The 16,450-nt window shown below is 52.6% G+C and overlaps 2 protein-coding genes and 1 long non-coding RNA gene across 9 annotated transcripts in view; 1 reads left to right on the forward strand and 2 right to left on the reverse strand.

The window, feature by feature from the left end:
• The window catches only part of SLC9A1 (solute carrier family 9 member A1), a 58,056-nt gene extending 54,818 nt beyond the window's left edge, over nucleotides 1-3,238 (reverse strand). The window contains exon 1 of one of the 2 annotated variants that reach the window (XM_037881580.2): nucleotides 2,201-3,238. In XM_037881580.2, coding sequence (XP_037737508.1) covers nucleotides 2,201-2,558 — 358 coding nt within the window. In that variant the 5' untranslated portion in view covers nucleotides 2,559-3,238. The remainder of the gene's footprint in view (nucleotides 1-2,200) is intronic. The other variant, XM_007064817.4, reaches the window with a different exon arrangement.
• A 1,780-nt stretch (nucleotides 3,239-5,018) lies between these two features.
• On the reverse strand, nucleotides 5,019-12,572 carry LOC122463327. Its single transcript, XR_006286584.1, has 4 exons — nucleotides 12,434-12,572; nucleotides 12,095-12,142; nucleotides 6,174-6,220; nucleotides 5,019-5,077 (listed from the first exon to the last, which is right to left on the reverse strand). It is a non-coding gene; the product is annotated as an uncharacterized LOC122463327 (long non-coding RNA).
• The window catches only part of WDTC1 (WD and tetratricopeptide repeats 1), a 47,118-nt gene continuing 42,979 nt past the window's right edge, over nucleotides 12,312-16,450 (forward strand). The window contains exon 1 of one of the 6 annotated variants that reach the window (XM_043532291.1): nucleotides 12,312-12,627. The gene's annotated coding sequence lies outside the window, so the exon portion shown is untranslated. Of the gene's footprint in view, nucleotides 13,655-16,450 lie in introns of all 6 variants that reach the window. The other 5 variants (XM_037881547.2, XM_037881544.2, XM_043532289.1 and 2 more) reach the window with 5 other exon arrangements.

The following is a 16,450-nucleotide window of genomic DNA, read 5'->3' on the forward strand; positions in this document are numbered from 1 at the left end:
TTCAATCTCTCTGGTCACGCGATTACAGACATGAAAGTTGCGATATTACAAAAAAAAAAACTTCAAATCCAGACTCCAGCGACAAACTGTTGAATTGGAATTCATTTGCAAATTGGATACAATTAACTTAGGCTTGAATAGAGACTGGGAGTGGCTAAGTCATTATGCAAGGTAACCTATTTCCCCTTGTTTTTTCCTACCCCCCCCCCCCCGACGTTCTTGTTAAACCCTGGATTTGTGCTGGAAATGGCCCACCTTGATTATCATACACATTGTAAGGAGAGTGGTCACTTTAGATAAGCTATTACCAGCAGGAGAGTGGGGGTGTGTGTGGGGGGGGGGGGGGGGGGGGGGGGGGGGTGCGGGGGGTGAGAAAACCTGGATTTGTGCTGGAAATGGCCCAACTTGATTATCATACACATCGTAAGGAGAGTGATCACTTTAGATAAGCTATTACCAGCAGGAGAGTGGGGTGGGAGGAGGTATTTTTTCATGCTTTGTGTGTACATAAAAAGATCTTCTACACTTTCCACAGTATGCATCCGATGAAGTGAGCTGTAGCTCACGAAAGCTTATGTTCAAATAAATTGATTAGTCTCTAAGGTGCCACAAGTCCTCCTTTTCTTTTTGCGAACACAGACTAACACGGCTGTTACTCTGAAACCTGTAAATGTAGTGTAGTAACTGAAATCAGTTACTACACGTTACTTAACATATGGAACACGTGCCAGCTGAGAGGGGACTATGGCTACGAAGAGAAAAGCAACGGTATTGCTTATTTGTCTGGCACCTTCTTCTAAGGATATTTAAGAGCACTTAAAAAGACTTGCCCAGCTTGTGTCAGAGTTAGGGGTGAAGACAGAAGCCAGGAGTCCTGATTCAATACCTGCTCTAACCACTCGATCTTACAGACAGACACATGGAAGTCTTCTGGGCCTAAAGATTAACACTTATATCCCTAGATTCAAACAAAAGGTTGAGAGGCCCACAGGAAAGTATTAAAAGCTGTTCATGTCTACACAGACACTCCCTTTCCACACCAACTTTTGGGGGGGGAGGGAGGGGGGAGACATTTCTGTAATCTCAGGCAGCGATCAGCAGTTTGCCCTGAATTACCAGTCCAGTGCTTGGGGTCTGTTACACCAGAACCAGGGCAGATACAGCCAGCCATGAGATTTCCCAGCACAAGCACCTATCTTTCTTTTAGCTCTCAGAGTCTGATAGGAGCCTGGTGTAAGATTCAGCAAGTTACAGAGCACTACAGAAGAGCCTCTAGTAGTGTTAGGTTTTAAATAATTAATGGTAAGAGTCAGGAACGAAATAAAGGAAATGCAGGTCTCCTCCTGCTGCCCCATGACCATCCAAAACAGGAACAGGCAGACACTTCATCTGCACTCTTGGCATGAAGACAGAATATAAACAGACATCACGAGTTGGAGAGCGGCCAGTTTGACCTCTATACCGAGAGTCAATAGCCAGCTTTGAAATCTAGGCATGCGATAGGACCAAGTGTGCTCATGTCACATTCTGGAGAATTCAACTGGTATTAATTCTGCTGCAGAAGTTCTGAGAGATTTTCCGTCAGAACCTCAGTACCTCAGACCCTGTTTGGGATAGTCATCTCTCCAGAGTATCTAGGTACCTATACGCCCCAACTTTTAGAGTACCTCACAATCATTAATATATTTATCTCACAACACACCTGAGAGAGGGGAAGTGCAATTACCCCTATCGTACAGGTGGGGAACTGAGGCACCGAGAAACTAAGTGCCTAGCTCAAGATCTCACAGGCGGTCTGTGGTAGGACAAGGAACTAAACCCAGGTCTCCCAAGTTGCAGGCTAGCACCCTAACCACTAGACCATCCTTCCTCAATAGGGAGGTTCAGCTGTAAAAGGAAACAGAAGTGATCCATCTGAATTTCTTTGTAACAGAATGGTCAACAGTTGCTACTTCTATACCATATTTCATCCACGGATCTCTGAGACCTTTACCAATAAATCTTACAAGACCCCTGTGAAGCAAGTTTTATACCCGTTTTACAGAGTGGAAAGCATAGAAAGGTTGAGCAATTTCCCCGAGATCACAGGGATACTCATCAGGAAGAGAACCCAGGAGTCCCAATTCCTAAGCCTGCAAGTTTGGGCACTGTATACATACCCTCCACCCACACCGCATGCAGAGAAGTGGTGCCAACATACCCAGTTTCATGAGACATGCCAGCAGTATCCAGAGGGAGATCTCAAACGGTATCCGCACATGGGTGTAGTCAATGCCCAGGACAGGGAAGGCTTTCCGGTACTTGGCGTGCCCAGTGCTGGTGTGGTTGGTCAGAGGGCGAATCTCCTGGGAGACATCCAGAGGGGCTGCAGTGAAGTCCCCAGGTTCACTTCCACTGATAACTGCTGGGTAGTGGTGGGGTGGCTCAGAGGCCAGCATCGGATTAGGCTGCAAGCCATGGCTGTGAAGCAAGGGCAGCAGCCCCAGGAGAGCTGCCACAATGAACAAAAAGGGCAAAGCGTGGAGGGAAGGGGCACCACGGGAGCCTTTCGCCTGCATCTTTCCCTCCTCCTCCAAGAGAGCCCGGCTATTTCAGAGGAAGTCTGCCCCCGAGGGCTTCATGGGGGGCGCAAAGGGGCCGCTGCAGAGGACAAGAAAGCGCGAGGGGAGGGAAGGGGAGGAGGGGACAGAGCCACCAAGAGACCGCTCCAGTCTTCCCCTGGAAAGTGGATTTAAAAAAAATAAAACAACTCCTGAGACCAGAACCGGGCCGGACGCTGGCCCGGGGAGCGGCAGAGCCTGCAGGCAGGAAAGCCAGAGCCCCGCAGAGCCCAGCGCAGTCCAAGACACCCGCCCCCGCGCTGCGGGAGGGCACAGCAGCAGCCCCCGGGGACAGACGGGCCGGCGGAGGGAAGGGGCAGAAGCCGCGGGGGCCGCCCGCTGCAGAGATGACGGGAGCAGCCCGCGCCCCGGAGAAGCCGGTTCCTCTCTGCCGGAGAAGGGCTCGCCCAGGTCCCTCCCTCCGGCGGGGGAAGGCCGGCTGCCTGGCGGCCCGCCCCGGGGCTCCCCGCCGCTGCGGGTAGAGGGGATCTGGGGCGGGGGGTTTGCAGGGAGTCCCCGCAGCGCAGCCCGGCTCCTCCCGCCGCGGACCCGGAGCTCCCGCCCGCCGGCCGGCTCCCAGCCTTATACCGCCGAGCCCAGGACGCGGGGAGAGGCCGAGGCGCAGCCGCAGCCACAGCAGCACCCGCCGGCCGGGAGCAGCAGTGCACAGGGTCCCGCTGCCGCCGGCCCTAGGGCAGGGAAAGGGGCAGGACTAGGGCCCGCCCGGGCCCGCCCTATGGGACTCATGGGGCACCCCCAGCATCCAGGGGAGCCGCTCCTCCTGCAAGTGACCCTTAGGGCCCAGCCCCCTAAAGTCGCCACAATCCCAGATATAGAAATGCGGCCACCTCTGGGGACTAGGTATCAGCCCCTTAGCAAAAAGAAAAGGAGTACTTGTGGCACCTTAGAGACTAACCAATTTAGCAGGAGCAGCAATGGAAGAGGTGGGGGAGTTGGTAGCCAAGGGCAGTGGGACAAAATCCAGCTCTCAAGAAAAGTGCTGTGGGATCTTTAATGGAGCAGGAGAAGGAGAGGTGCCGTGTGAGTGTGAGAGAGAGAGAATGACCACACATAAAACATACAGGAATTTAGAGGTGGTCTCATCCAAACAACTTCTTCACTCAGCAAACTCCCTAGAATTCAAGCTCCAGCCTGTACAGTCTATAAAATAAACACAGCAAGGAAATTCATGCAACAAAGCATACCAAGGAACACTGGACATTGTGAAAGCAAACCAGCAAAGCCAACTAAGAGAAAGTATAGCCTGTTTTAATTTACTTTTTATGCATGTGTACAAGTAGAAAGGAGAGTACTACCAAGGATACAGCCAATGTACCAGACCTAGCCAAACCTTAAGACCTACACAGCCTCTTGGGACCAGATTAAAGGTTACCTTGTTAAAGGTATTTAGGTGCCTAAAGACAAAGATAGGTGCATCATAGGATTTGAAAAAGTACCCCTCATCCCCAGCCCCACCCCCACCCCAGAGCCCACACCCCCTGCCAGAACCCTCACCCCCCACACACAACCCAACCCTCTGCCCTAGCCCCTACCTCCAAGCCCCCTCCCGCACTCCAAACCCCCCACCACACATCACCTCCATATTGATGCACATAGCAAATTTGATTTTGCACATGGACATAAAAAATTAGAGGGAACACTTGTGGTGGGTATCATAGGCTGGGGGAGGCTAAGCCTCCCCAGACAGCCAGGCATGGCCCAGTCCACATTCTGCCCCCGGTCCCCCTCCTGGCCCAGCTCTGCTGCTTGTCTTCCCCTGTGCTGTGGCCCCCAGCTTGGGCTGGGGCTGCGCTGCCCACCTGGCGCTCTGGGGCTGGGGCAGGGGCTGGTGGCCTTAGGCAGAAGGGGTGGGGCTGGGGCTAGCCTACCCGAGCCAACCAGTCACACACCACCCATGCTGACTCCCATTGGAGTTAGACAACTAGGTGCTTTTGTAAACTCCCACTAGGTGTCTATTTGTATCATTAGGCACCTAATACCTTTAAAAAATGTGGTTCTTGGCTGTTAAGTCCAATCAAAGAGCCACCAGAAAAGCAGACCTGTAAAATAAAACCATGGCAGTAACATGGAAGGCTTTGTAGTGAAGCAGGTGATTTTGGGGAGTCAGCTGACATGAATTCTGTTCCTGGCTCTGCCACCCATCCCTGGGCACAACACACAGGGCCTGTTCCATTGAAATCAATGGGAATTTTGCATTGTTTTAGTGGCAAAACTATACACCCATTTATCTTCCAAATGTAAAATGGGGAGGATATGTCCCTACCTCACAGGGGTGTGGTGAGGATAAATTCATGAATGTTTGTGAGGCACTCAGGTACCATGGGGATAACTCGAACTCTCAGCTTGCAACACTCCCACTGAAGCAAACCAGAGTCCCATGCATAGCAGACTCAGGACCTTGGATTTCACTGGAGTGGGTCTTTGTTTTAAATAGCATTGTCTCCCAGGATGCTGTGCTGCAGTTTAGATAGACAGAAGAGGAGAGTTGAATACTGGGCTACAGGAACTGCAGGTTGAGTATCTATCACTGAAGGATACATTGCTCAATAGATCCTTACTCCAGAGTAGGGGAGCTAACGGTCTGGCAGTTACCCAAGAGAACCAACGAAGAATAAACCTGACTAATCTATGACTAGAAAGAAGAGAACATTCAAATGAATCACAAGTCTGAACAGGAACAGCCAAATGTGTTAACGTCTCACTTCTGTTTGGATACATTCTGGACAAGCAAATTCATCAGCAAGGAAGTCCTGGGCTTTACATTTAGCTACAGGAAGAGCTTTGTCACATGCTCCCGAGTAGGGGCCTATTCCTGAACTATTAACCATGATGAAATTTTGCCATTGGTTACAGAAGGAGCAGAAACAATCCTCCTCCTACAGAAATCAATGGGAAAACTCCCATTAACTTTAAAAGGAGTTACAATTCCTAGGATCATGCAGGTAAAGAGACACTTGTCCAGGGCACTCACCTGGGCTGGTTCTCTTCTGGAAATAGAAAGATTTTACCTAGTTACGCTGGGCACTATCTCCACAAGGGTGCCAGGCTTTATCTAGGTCACTCAGTAATTGTGTAAGTAGGTGCAAATTCCCTAGACTCTGAGAATAGGATGTTTGGCAATTAGGACATGGGCTCCAAATTAATTTTTTGCTATTTTGGTCAGACATTTCACAATCAGCTTGACTGAAAGTAACCGTAGCTGGGCAATATCTCCTGGAGTCTATCCACTATGCTGAAGAATCCCACTTTCTAAAATAGTTGTAACTTAGTGCGAATTCCAGAGATTTATAATGATGTTCCCTGCTACCCACAATCCCTCTGACAGAGATCATGAGGAACTGAGTTAAGTCTATGTAGAGTTCTATTGCCCATACAACCTCTGATAATCTGAACACCGGGCTACCCCTACAGTGCAGAAACATACTCTTTCATTCATCAAGGCACAGCAACTGTCTCAGTGCAGATTACTAGTTATTCATGACTCACATTTTATGGGGGGAGTCAAACTACTCACTGAAGATACCCTCTATGGATTTTAGAACATGCATTTACCTTCACACCAGGAGGAAGCCTAATTAATTCAGTTTAAGCTTCTTGATCTGCAAGAATAAAGAAATGCAACTGTATGGAGCAAGCAAACAGGCCTTTAAAAGTATCCAGTCAAGCAAATAACATCAGTCATAACACACTAGATCTTATTCTGCTGTATTCTTGAAAAAAGAAGCTAGTGCCATGAACATAGTCACCTCTACTGTATATCTAAGTTGACCACTGTCTTCCCTAGATTCTGGAAACGCTTTGTTTCTCTTTGTGCCTCTTTCTTCTCTTTGAGCAGTCCGTAATGAAGCTAGGGCCTGTCATCCTTCCAATTTCCTTTTCAGAAAGTAAAGAAAAGACCCTCCCACAGCATCCCAAACAAAGATGCACTTAATATTCCACAATCTAGAACTCATGGGAACAGCCAATAGCCTTACGTTATGCAAGTTCCAAAAGCCCTTTCTCAGTTATATTTGCACATTGTTCATGCAGAATTCAGCTCCACTGGAGCCATATTGGAGGAATTTGCAACATAACTTGCCTTTCTATGTCATCCTTGATCAGAGGATCTAAAAGTGCTTCACAAACATTAATTAATGAAGAGGTAAGCATTATTTATAGCCATTGCACAGATGGGGTAAATGGGAGACTACGTTGTCCTAAATCACATAATGAGACAGTGACAGATCTGAACATAGAAACCAGAAATTCTGACTACCTAGCCCCCATGCACTGGCCATTAGACCACACAGCTATTAAGGACAGGTTTCAGAGTAGCAGCCGTAAATAAATGTCTATTTTAATGTGAGTGTTGTAAAATGGAAGAATTATCAGTTCTCCTTTCCAGGCAGTTTTATTCTATTCTTCCTGCACGTTGCTGGATTTTCTGTCTTCAGAAATCTCCTTTTAAGTGAGTTGTGTAAAAGACCATGTATATAACATGTAGAGTCGGCAAGTGGGAATGAGACTACTTCAGTTACATTCCCAGCTTTGCCACCAATTTTCTGTGTGACCTTGAGAAAGTCACAAACTCTCAGGGCCTGACTCTCAGAGCTGCTGAAAACCTGCAGCTCTCCTGACTTTCAGCTGGAGGTGTGCATGCCCCCCATCTCTAGAAATCAGGTGCTGTATTCCTCCATTTTCCAATCTGTTAAATAGAATAATGACACCTCTCTGCCAGGGGCCTCTGTGGCTTAATTAGTTTTGGTAAAGTGCTTCGAGATCCCCAGACAGAAAGCATTAAAGACATGAAAAATATTGGAAAGAAGGTTAGATGGTAGGAACAAGAGTAATGGATTCTGACTTTTTAAAAAATTACTTAATCTGGTGTTTGCATTGCTGTTGTAGCTGTGTTGGTCCCAAGATACGAGAGATACAGAGGTAGGTGAGGTAATATCTTATTTAACCAACTTCTGCTGGTGAAAGAGAGAAGCTTTTGAGCTACATAGAGCTCTTCTTGTCTGGGAAAGGTAAGTTAAATACAAGGTAGAACAGATTGTTTAGCATAAGTCGTTAACACATATTGTAAGAAACATTCAAGATGAAAAAAGAAAAGGAGTACTTGTGGCACCTTAGAGACTAACACATTTATTTAAGAGATGTTAAGAGTAACAAGAAGGGTTTCTTCAGGTATGTTAGCAAGAAGAAAGTCAAGGAAAGTGTGGGCCCCTTACTGAATGAGGGAGGCAACCTAGTGACAGAGGATGTGGAAAAAGCTAATGTACTCAATGCTTTTTTTGCCTCTTGTCTTCATGAACAAGGTCAGCTCCCAGACTACTGCACTGGGCAGCACAGCATGGGGAGGAAGTGACCAGCCCTCTGTAGAGAAAGAAGTGGTTCGGGACTATTTAGAAAAGCTGGATGAGCACAAGTCCATGGGGCCAGATGCACTGCATCCGAGAGTGCTAAAGGAGTTGGCGGATGTGATTGCAGAGCCATTGGCCATTATCTTTGAAAACTCATGGCGATCGGGGGACGTCCCGGACGACTGGAAAAAGGCTAATGTAGTGCCCATCTTTAAAAAAAGGGAAGGAGGAGGATCCTGGGAACTACAGGCCAGTCAGCCTCACCTCAGTCCCTGGAAAAATCATGGAGCAGATCCTCAAGGAATCAATTCTGAAGCACTTAGAGGAGAGGAAAGTGATCAGGAACAGTCAGCATGGATTCACCAAGGGCAAGTCATGCCTGACTAATCTAATTGCCTTCTATGATGAGATAACTGGCTCTGTGGATGAGGGGAAAGCGGTGGACGTGTTGTTCCTTGACTTTAGCAAAGCTTTTGACACTGTCTCCCACAGTATTCTTGCCAGCAAGTTAAAGAAGTATGGGCTGGATGAATGCACTATAAGGTGGATAGAAAGTTGGCTAGATTGTCGGGCTCAACGGGTAGTGATCAATGGCTCCATGTCTAGTTGGCAGCCGGTAACAAGCGGAGTGCCCCAAGGGTCGGTCCTGGGGCCAGTTTTGTTCAATATCTTCATTAATGATCTGGAGGATGGTGTGGATTGCACCCTCAGCAAGTTTGCAGATGACACTAAACTGGGAGGAGAGGTAGATATGCTGGAAGGTAGAGATAGGATACAGAGGGCCCTCGACAAATCGGAGGATTGGGCCAAAAGAAATCTGATGAGGTTCAACAAGGACAAGTGCAGAGTCCTGCACTTAGGACGGAAGAATCCCATTCACTGCTACAGACTAGGGACTGAATGGCTCGGCAGCAGTTCGGCAGAAAAGGACCTAGGGGTGACAGTGGACGAGAAGCTGGATATGAGTCAACAGTGTGCCCTTGTTGCCAAGAAGGCCAATGGCATTTTGGGATGTATATGTAGGGGCATTGCCAGCAGATCGAGGGACGTGATCGTTCCCCTCTATTCGACATTGGTGAGGGCTCATCTGGAGTACTGTTTCCGGTTTTGGGCCCCACACTACAAGAAGGATGTGGAAAAATTGGAAAGAGTCCAGCAGAGGGCAACAAAAATGATTAGGGGACTGGAAGACATGACTTATGAGAAGAGGCTGAGGGAACTGGGATTGTTTAGTCTGCGGAAGAGAAGAATGAGGGGGGATTTGATAGCTGCTTTCAACTACCTGAAAGGGGGTTCCAAAGAGGATGGATCTAGACTGTTCAGTGGTAGCTGATGACAGAACGAGGAGTAATGGTCTCAAGTTGCAGTGGGGGAGGTTTAGGTTGGAAATTAGGAAAAACTTTTTCACTAAGAGGGTGGTGAAACACTGGAATGCGTTACCTAGGGAGGTGGTGGAGTCTCCTTCCTTAGATATTTTTAAGGTCAGGCTTGACAAAGCCCTGGCTGGGATGATTTAGTTGGGGATTGGTCCTGCTTTGAGTAGGGAGTTGGACTAGATGACCTCCTGAGGTCCCTTCCAACCCTGATATTCTATGGTTCTATGATTTGAGCATAAGCTTTTGTGAGCTACAGCTCACTTCATCTGATGTAGCTCACGAAAGCTTATGCTCAAATAAATTTGAGAGTCTCTAAGGTGCCACAAGTGCTCCTTTTCTTTTTGCGAATACAGACTAACATGGCTGCTACTCTGAAACTTGTCATTATTCAAGAGGAAGTTGCCAGTTAACACCTCTTCAGTCACAGGACAAAAAAAGGGGCTTAGTGGGTTACATATTGTTGTAATAAGCCATAAATCCATTGTCTCTATTCAGTCCATGGTTTTAGTGTCTAGCAAAAGTTATGAATTTAAGTTCCCAAGCTCACCTTTTGAAGAAGTTGTGCAGGTTTCCTTTGAGGATGAAGTCTGAGAGGTCACTTAGGAAACGCTCACTTTGTGAAAAGCGTTCACCCTTGGGCGATATGATGCTTTTGTCTTACCATTTTTCTGTGAGAGTTCATTTGAGACAGTTGTGATTGTCTAGCTCGGGGTAAGCAACTGTGGCAAGCATGCTGATTTCCAGTGGCACTCACACTGCCTGGGTCCTGACCACCGGTTCGGGGGTGGGGCTCTGCATTTTAATTTAATTTTAAATGAAGCTTCTTAAACATTTCAAAAACCTTATTTACTTTACATACAACAGTAGTTTAGTTATATATTATAGACATATAGAAAGAGGCCTAAAAATGTTGAAATGTATTACCGGCACGCGAAACCTTAAATTAGAGTGAATAAATGAAGACTCGGCACACCACTTCTGAAAGGTTGCCGACCCCTGGTCTAGCTCCACCCAAATAGTAGTTATTGGGGCATTTAGTGCACTGGATGAGGTACATATTGTGATAGGCGTGTGTAAGCCCCATGGCTCTCACAAGGTGTGTTGTGGGAAGGATTGATCATTGCAGCAGTGGAGATATGTCTATAGGTTTTGCATCTGTTGTTCTGGCAGGAACAGGTGCTGCTTTGAGTTGGTGTGTCCTGGTCTGCAGGAGCTTGCTTCTGATGATGAGCTTGCAAGGTTGGGGGGTTGTTTGAAGGCCAGAAGAGGGCATTTGGGACAAATTTCTTTCAGCATGTGGTCCTCATTAAGTATGGTTTGTAATTGTTTAATGATATCCTATATGGGTTCAAGTGTGGGGTGGTAGGTAAAAACAAGGCATGTGCTGTCAGGGTTTTTTTCCCCCGTATTGAAGCAGGTTCTCTTGGTGGCCTTTGGGATCCATGAGGTGATCTACTCTTGTGGTTTATCTTTGTTTGGTGAAGGTGATTGTAAGTGTATTAGGGGATGTAGCCCAGACTTTCTCCTCAGGGCATATTCTGTGGTATCTGAGTGCCTGGCAGTAGATAACATTTCTTGGTGTGTTTGGGGTAGTTACTGGATCTGTGATGATCTATAGGTTTCTTCTATATAGTTGTCTGTATGGTTCCATTGTTGAAACTGACTGTGGTGTCCAGGAAGTTGATGCTGGTGTAGGAGTCTTCTAGAGCTGTGTTTCTCAACCTTTTTGATACCAGGGACTAGCTTGCTCCTTCCTAACTGTGTCAGACAGATCTCAGGGACCGGCTCCTGTTCACAGACCGGTCGGTTGAGAAACACTGTTCTACAGGGAGTTTGATGGATGGGAGGTGGTTGTTGAAATTGTGGTGGAAATCTATGAGGGAGTTTAGGTCATCTATCCAGAGGATGAAAATATCGTTGATGTATCTCAGGTATATCACCAGTTTAATGGTGCATTTCTCCAGAAATTCTTCCTCAAGGTAGCCCATGAAAAATTTGGTATGTTGGGGAGCCATCCTAGTACTCATCCAATGGTTTGGGCAAAGTGTTTGTTGTTGAATGTAAAATTATTATGGATGGAGGATGAAATGGATGAGTTTGGCAATTGTTTTTGAGGTGGATATCTGAGCGTTGTCCATTTTCTTGTAGATAATTGAGGCAGGCAGCGATGCTGCCATTGTGAGGGATGTTGGTGTACAGGGAGGGGACATCCATGATAGCAAGGACAGCGTTCTGAAGGAGGCTGTTAACCTTGCAGAGTTTCTGGACAAAAGCAGTTGTGTACTGCGGTATCTTCTCAAGAAAGCAGATAGATGTGATAGTATCACCATTTTAATTGAGAAGTACCACAGGAGGAAGCCAAAAAAAGATGAGAGATTGCAAAAGTAGAGGTAGCGGTTGGTCATTGGTTCTATGGCTTCGCTGGGGTTCAGTGTCTGTGTGTGTGGGGGGGGAGGGGCAGAGATCTCATGGAGCTTACATATAGTAGGTGTTTTAAGAGGCTGCTGCTCCTTCTGTAGAAGTTAGAGAAGGCAGAAGTTTTCTCCTGCAATGTTGCCAGGGCTGAACCTGGAGGCATGGGATTGTGGTTTTAAATGCACCTTAAACAATTAAATGTTACTAAATGGTTTAAAATATTGAATTGCAAAATAAAGGCTATTTTGATTTTAAATGGAGTCTAGGGATTCTTGGAATTTTAGTAACTATAAATTTTTGCATTTGTCTAATCAGTTGACTGTGGCTTAACTTCACTTACCATGACAAGCCCTAATCAGCATTGTACTTCCCATCCCATGACTTTGATCTGAAAAGTGGGGCACAAAAAAAATCTGTTAGTTGGTAAAACAAAGAGCAATGTTTAGTTCTCTCAGAACTGCAGGGATCTGTGCTTGAATGGTGAAGTGAGGGAGCATTTTTGCAAACAGTGCCACCACCTGGAAAAAATACTTCAACACAGCAAAAAGGTCCAAGCCTGGAGCTTCCTAAGATAAGAACAGGTTCCTCATTTGATTTCTAGGACAGTTTAGTATGCAGACCAGATAGTCAAGCTTAGGCATTTGAGTTTTCCTGACCAGACTTGGAGATGTCCACTTACCTCGCCTGGCTCTAGGTGATTTGAAGTTGCTCCTTGTGGGGTTACGGCAGAAGGTGGATACAGTGAATACTGCAAGCCGGAGATTCAGAACAGCCTATGCTCTAGAGTAGGCCGAAGGGAGACAGGACACAGCCCTGGTGGGCTGGAACAAGGCTGGGGCTCAAGAGGAGAATGACCCTGTAACATGGTAACAGGTGAGATGGGGCTTTCGGGACACTTGGAAACCATAATGGGTTAGAGCAGGACACTGGCCTGGGAGGAGCCTGGGAGGAGCCTGGGAGGCATGGCACCTGTGAGGCTGGGTTTCAGGTGCCATGGTGAAGTAGAGCAGGAGATGGGGATTTGGAGCGACCTGGCTGCCGTGGCATGCGGCAGGACAGGGAAGGGCCTGAGGAAGCAGGTCAGACGGGCAGCGGCGGCCATGACTCAGGGAAGTCCTAAGGGCGCTGATGGGTAGGTGGGTGAAAGGGAGGACTAGGGGGCTTCGCTTGGCCTGAAGGCCTGGCTGGGTGGAGAGGCTGTAAGCTCAGCATGGCCTAGGGACCTGGCAGGCCAGCGGGCTAAGAGGGCGAGGCTGGGGCGGACGTGGCTGGGGCTGCCCAGGAGCCTGGCTGGAGGAGAGGGCACAGGAAGCGGAGGGGAGGCGCCGGTTTGCACCGCGCCGCCCAAGGGGGGCTATCACTTATCAACTCCTTTTATAGTCTAGTGTGGGCCGCCCGCCCTCCTTGAAGAAACTACGATTCCCAGCAGGCGCGGCGGCCCTCCAACCCCCACCCCTCTTGACGCATCTGCGGGCCGATTGGCTCAAATCGCCCGCCGAGCTGGGAATCCCTTTGGTCGGGGCTGCCGTCACTCCGAGCGCGGGCAGATAGACGTTATAGGCGAGGGAAGGGGCATTCTCGAAGCGAATCCGCGCTGTTGGCTTGGCGTAAGGGCTGCCGCGGGGAAGGAGTGGTGGCGTAGTTGGCGTGGCGCAGGCGCAGTGCTGGGGGAGTTTACTGAGCCCCAGACAGCTGGAGGAGATAAACAGAGGAGGGGGCTGGGGAGGGACCGAGTCCCAGCCAGCCTGGGGCTGCGGAGCATGGCGAGGGGCTAGGGGGGGCAGCCCCACCCGCCGAGGGATCCGCCTGTCCTGGCCCAGGGGCCGGGCCGTCCCCTGCATGGATGGAGCCTCTCAACTTCCACTCGCTGCGGAGCGTGCGCGCTGAGGAGGCCTGACAGGTAACTGCCCCCTCCCCCCCCGGCCAGGTAACTGCCTCCCCCCACTACACCCCGGCCCTGCCCCCCCCCCGGCCAGGTAACTGCCCCCCACCCCCGCCACTACACCCCCGGCCCTGCCCCCTCCCCCCCCGGCCAGGTAACTGCCCCCCACCCCCGCCACTACACCCCCGGCCCTGCCCCCCCCCGGCCAGGTAACTGCCCCCCCCACTACACCCCGGCCCTGCCCCCCCCCCGGCCAGGTAACTGCCCCCCCCCGGCCAGGTAACTGCCCCCCCACTACCCCCCGGCCCTGCCCCCCCCCCGGCCAGGTAACTGCCCCCCCACTACACCCCGGCCCTGCCCCCCCCCCGGCCAGGTAACTGCCCCCCCACTACACCCCGGCCCTGCCCCCCCCCGGCCAGGTAACTGCCCCCCCACTACACCCCGGCCCTGCCCCCCCCCGGCCAGGTAACTGCCCCCCCACTACACCCCGGCCCTGCCCCCCCCCGGCCAGGTAACTGCCCCCCCACTACACCCCGGCCCTGCCCCCCCCCGGCCAGGTAACTGCCCCCCCACTACACCCCGGCCCTGCCCCCCCCCGGCCAGGTAACTGCCCCCCCACTACACCCCGGCCCTGCCCCCCCCGGCCAGGTAACTGCCCTGCCGCCCCCCCCCCCCCGCCACTACACCCCCGGCCCTGCCCCCCTCCCCGGCCAGGTAACTGCCCTGCCCCCCCCCCCCCGCCACTACACCCCCGGCCCTGCCCCCCTCCCCGGCCAGGTAACTGCCCTGCCGCCCCCCCCCCGCCACTACACCCCCGGCCCTGCCCCCCCCCCCGGCCAGGTAACTGCCCTGCCGCCCCCCCCCCGCCACTACACCCCCGGCCCTGCCCCCCTCCCCGGCCAGGTAACTGCCCTGCCCCCCCCCCCCCGCCACTACACCCCCCGGCCCTGCCCCCCTCCCCGGCCAGGTAACTGCCCTGCCCCCCCCCCCCCGCCACTACACCCCCGGCCCTGCCCCCCTCCCCGGCCAGGTAACTGCCCTGCCCCCCCCCCCCGCCACTACACCCCCGGCCCTGCCCCCCCCCTCCCCGGCCAGGTAACTGCCCTGCCCCCCCGCCACTACACCCCCGGCCCTCCCCCCCCCCCCCCGGCCAGGTAACTGCCCTGCCCCCCCCCCCCGCCACTACACCCCCGGCCCTGCCCCCCTCCCCGGCCAGGTATGTTCCCTGCCCCCCCCCCCGCCACTACACCCCCGGCCCTGCCCCCCTCCCCGGCCAGGTAACTGCCCTCCCCCACCTCGCCACTACACCCCCGGCCCTGCCCCCCCCCCCCCGGCTAGGTAACTGTCCCCCCCCCCGCCACTACATCCCGGCCTTGCCCCCTTCCCCAGGCGAGGTAACTGCCGCCCTGCCCCCCTCCCCGGCCAGGTAACTGCCCCACCCCCGCAACTACACCCCGGCCCTGCCCCCCTCCCCGGCCAGGTAACTGCCCCCCCCCCGGCAACTACACCCCCGGCCCTGCCCCCCCCCCCCGCCAGGTAACTGCCCCCCCAGCCGGCTAGGTAACTGGCACCCCCCCTCCACTACATCCCGGCCCTGCCCCCTCCCCCAGGCCAGGTAACCGCCCTCCCTCCCCGCCACTACACCCCTGGCTCCTGCCCCCCCGGCCAGGTAACTGCCCTTCTCCCCGCCACTACACCCCTGGCTCCTGCCCCCCCGGGCAGATAACTGCCCCCCCCGCCCCTACATCCCGGCCCTGCCCCCCCGGGCAGGTAACTGCCCCCCCCCCCCCCCGCCACTACGCCCTCTGCCCTGCCGCGCCCCCATCCAGGTAACTGCCCCCCCCACCACTACGCCCCTGGCTCCCGTCCCCCCCCGTCCAGGTAACTGCCCCCCCCCCCGCCACTACACCCCCAGCCCTGCCCCCCTCCCCGGCCAGGTAACTGCACTGCCCCCCCCGCCACTACACCCCCGGCCCTGCCCCCCCCCCCCGCCAGGTAACTGCCCCCCCCCCCGGCCAGGTAACTGCCCTTCTCCCCGCCACTACACCCCTGGCTCCTGCCCCCCCCCGGGCAGATAACTGCCCCCCCCGCCCCTACATCCCGGCCCTGCCCCCCCGGGCAGGTAACTGCCCCCCCCCCCCGCCACTACGCCCTCTGCCCTGCCGCGCCCCCGTCCAGGTAACTGCCCCCCCCCCGCCACTACGCCCCTGGCTCCCGCCCCCCCCCCACCCCCCCGGCCAGGTAACTGCCCCCTGCCCTGACAGGTGACTGTCCCATCTTCATATCCTCACTGCTGCATTCTCATGACAAGTAACTACCCGTTCTCTTCCCTGCTACACCCCCTGCCCTACCCCTCCCAAGTAACTGCTTCTTTCCCTACATTGTCACTCCTTTCTCCTCCTGCCCCCCAACTGCCTCCACTCCCCCCCGGCATGTCTGCCTGCCCTTTGCATACCTACTGCCCTTGCGTGACCCCTGGCAGGTAATTGCTTTGCTTGTCCACTCCCTTAACTAACTGCTTCCCTCCCTGGCTGCCCCCCCTGCCCCCATGCCTTCCCTGTTCTCCCCACTTTCTTCTCCATCCCCATCTGGTAACTTTCCTCCCTCCCCCTATTTCCCTTGCCCTGACATCTCTGCCCAGCTTCCTGTCCCTTGACAGGTGATGTGTTGCCATCCCTCCTCCTGACTCCCAGCCAAGTCCTTGTTCCTCCCAGGTATCTAGGATTATTCCGTAGTGACACCCGCCTCTGGACAACTGGGTTTGAAAACCTAGTATAAGTCTGAGTTTGTTTAAAAACAAAACAAAGACCCTCC

The sequence above is a fragment of the Chelonia mydas genome, chromosome 19 (assembly GCF_015237465.2).
Source record: "Chelonia mydas isolate rCheMyd1 chromosome 19, rCheMyd1.pri.v2, whole genome shotgun sequence".
Lineage (NCBI taxonomy): Eukaryota > Metazoa > Chordata > Testudines > Cheloniidae > Chelonia > Chelonia mydas.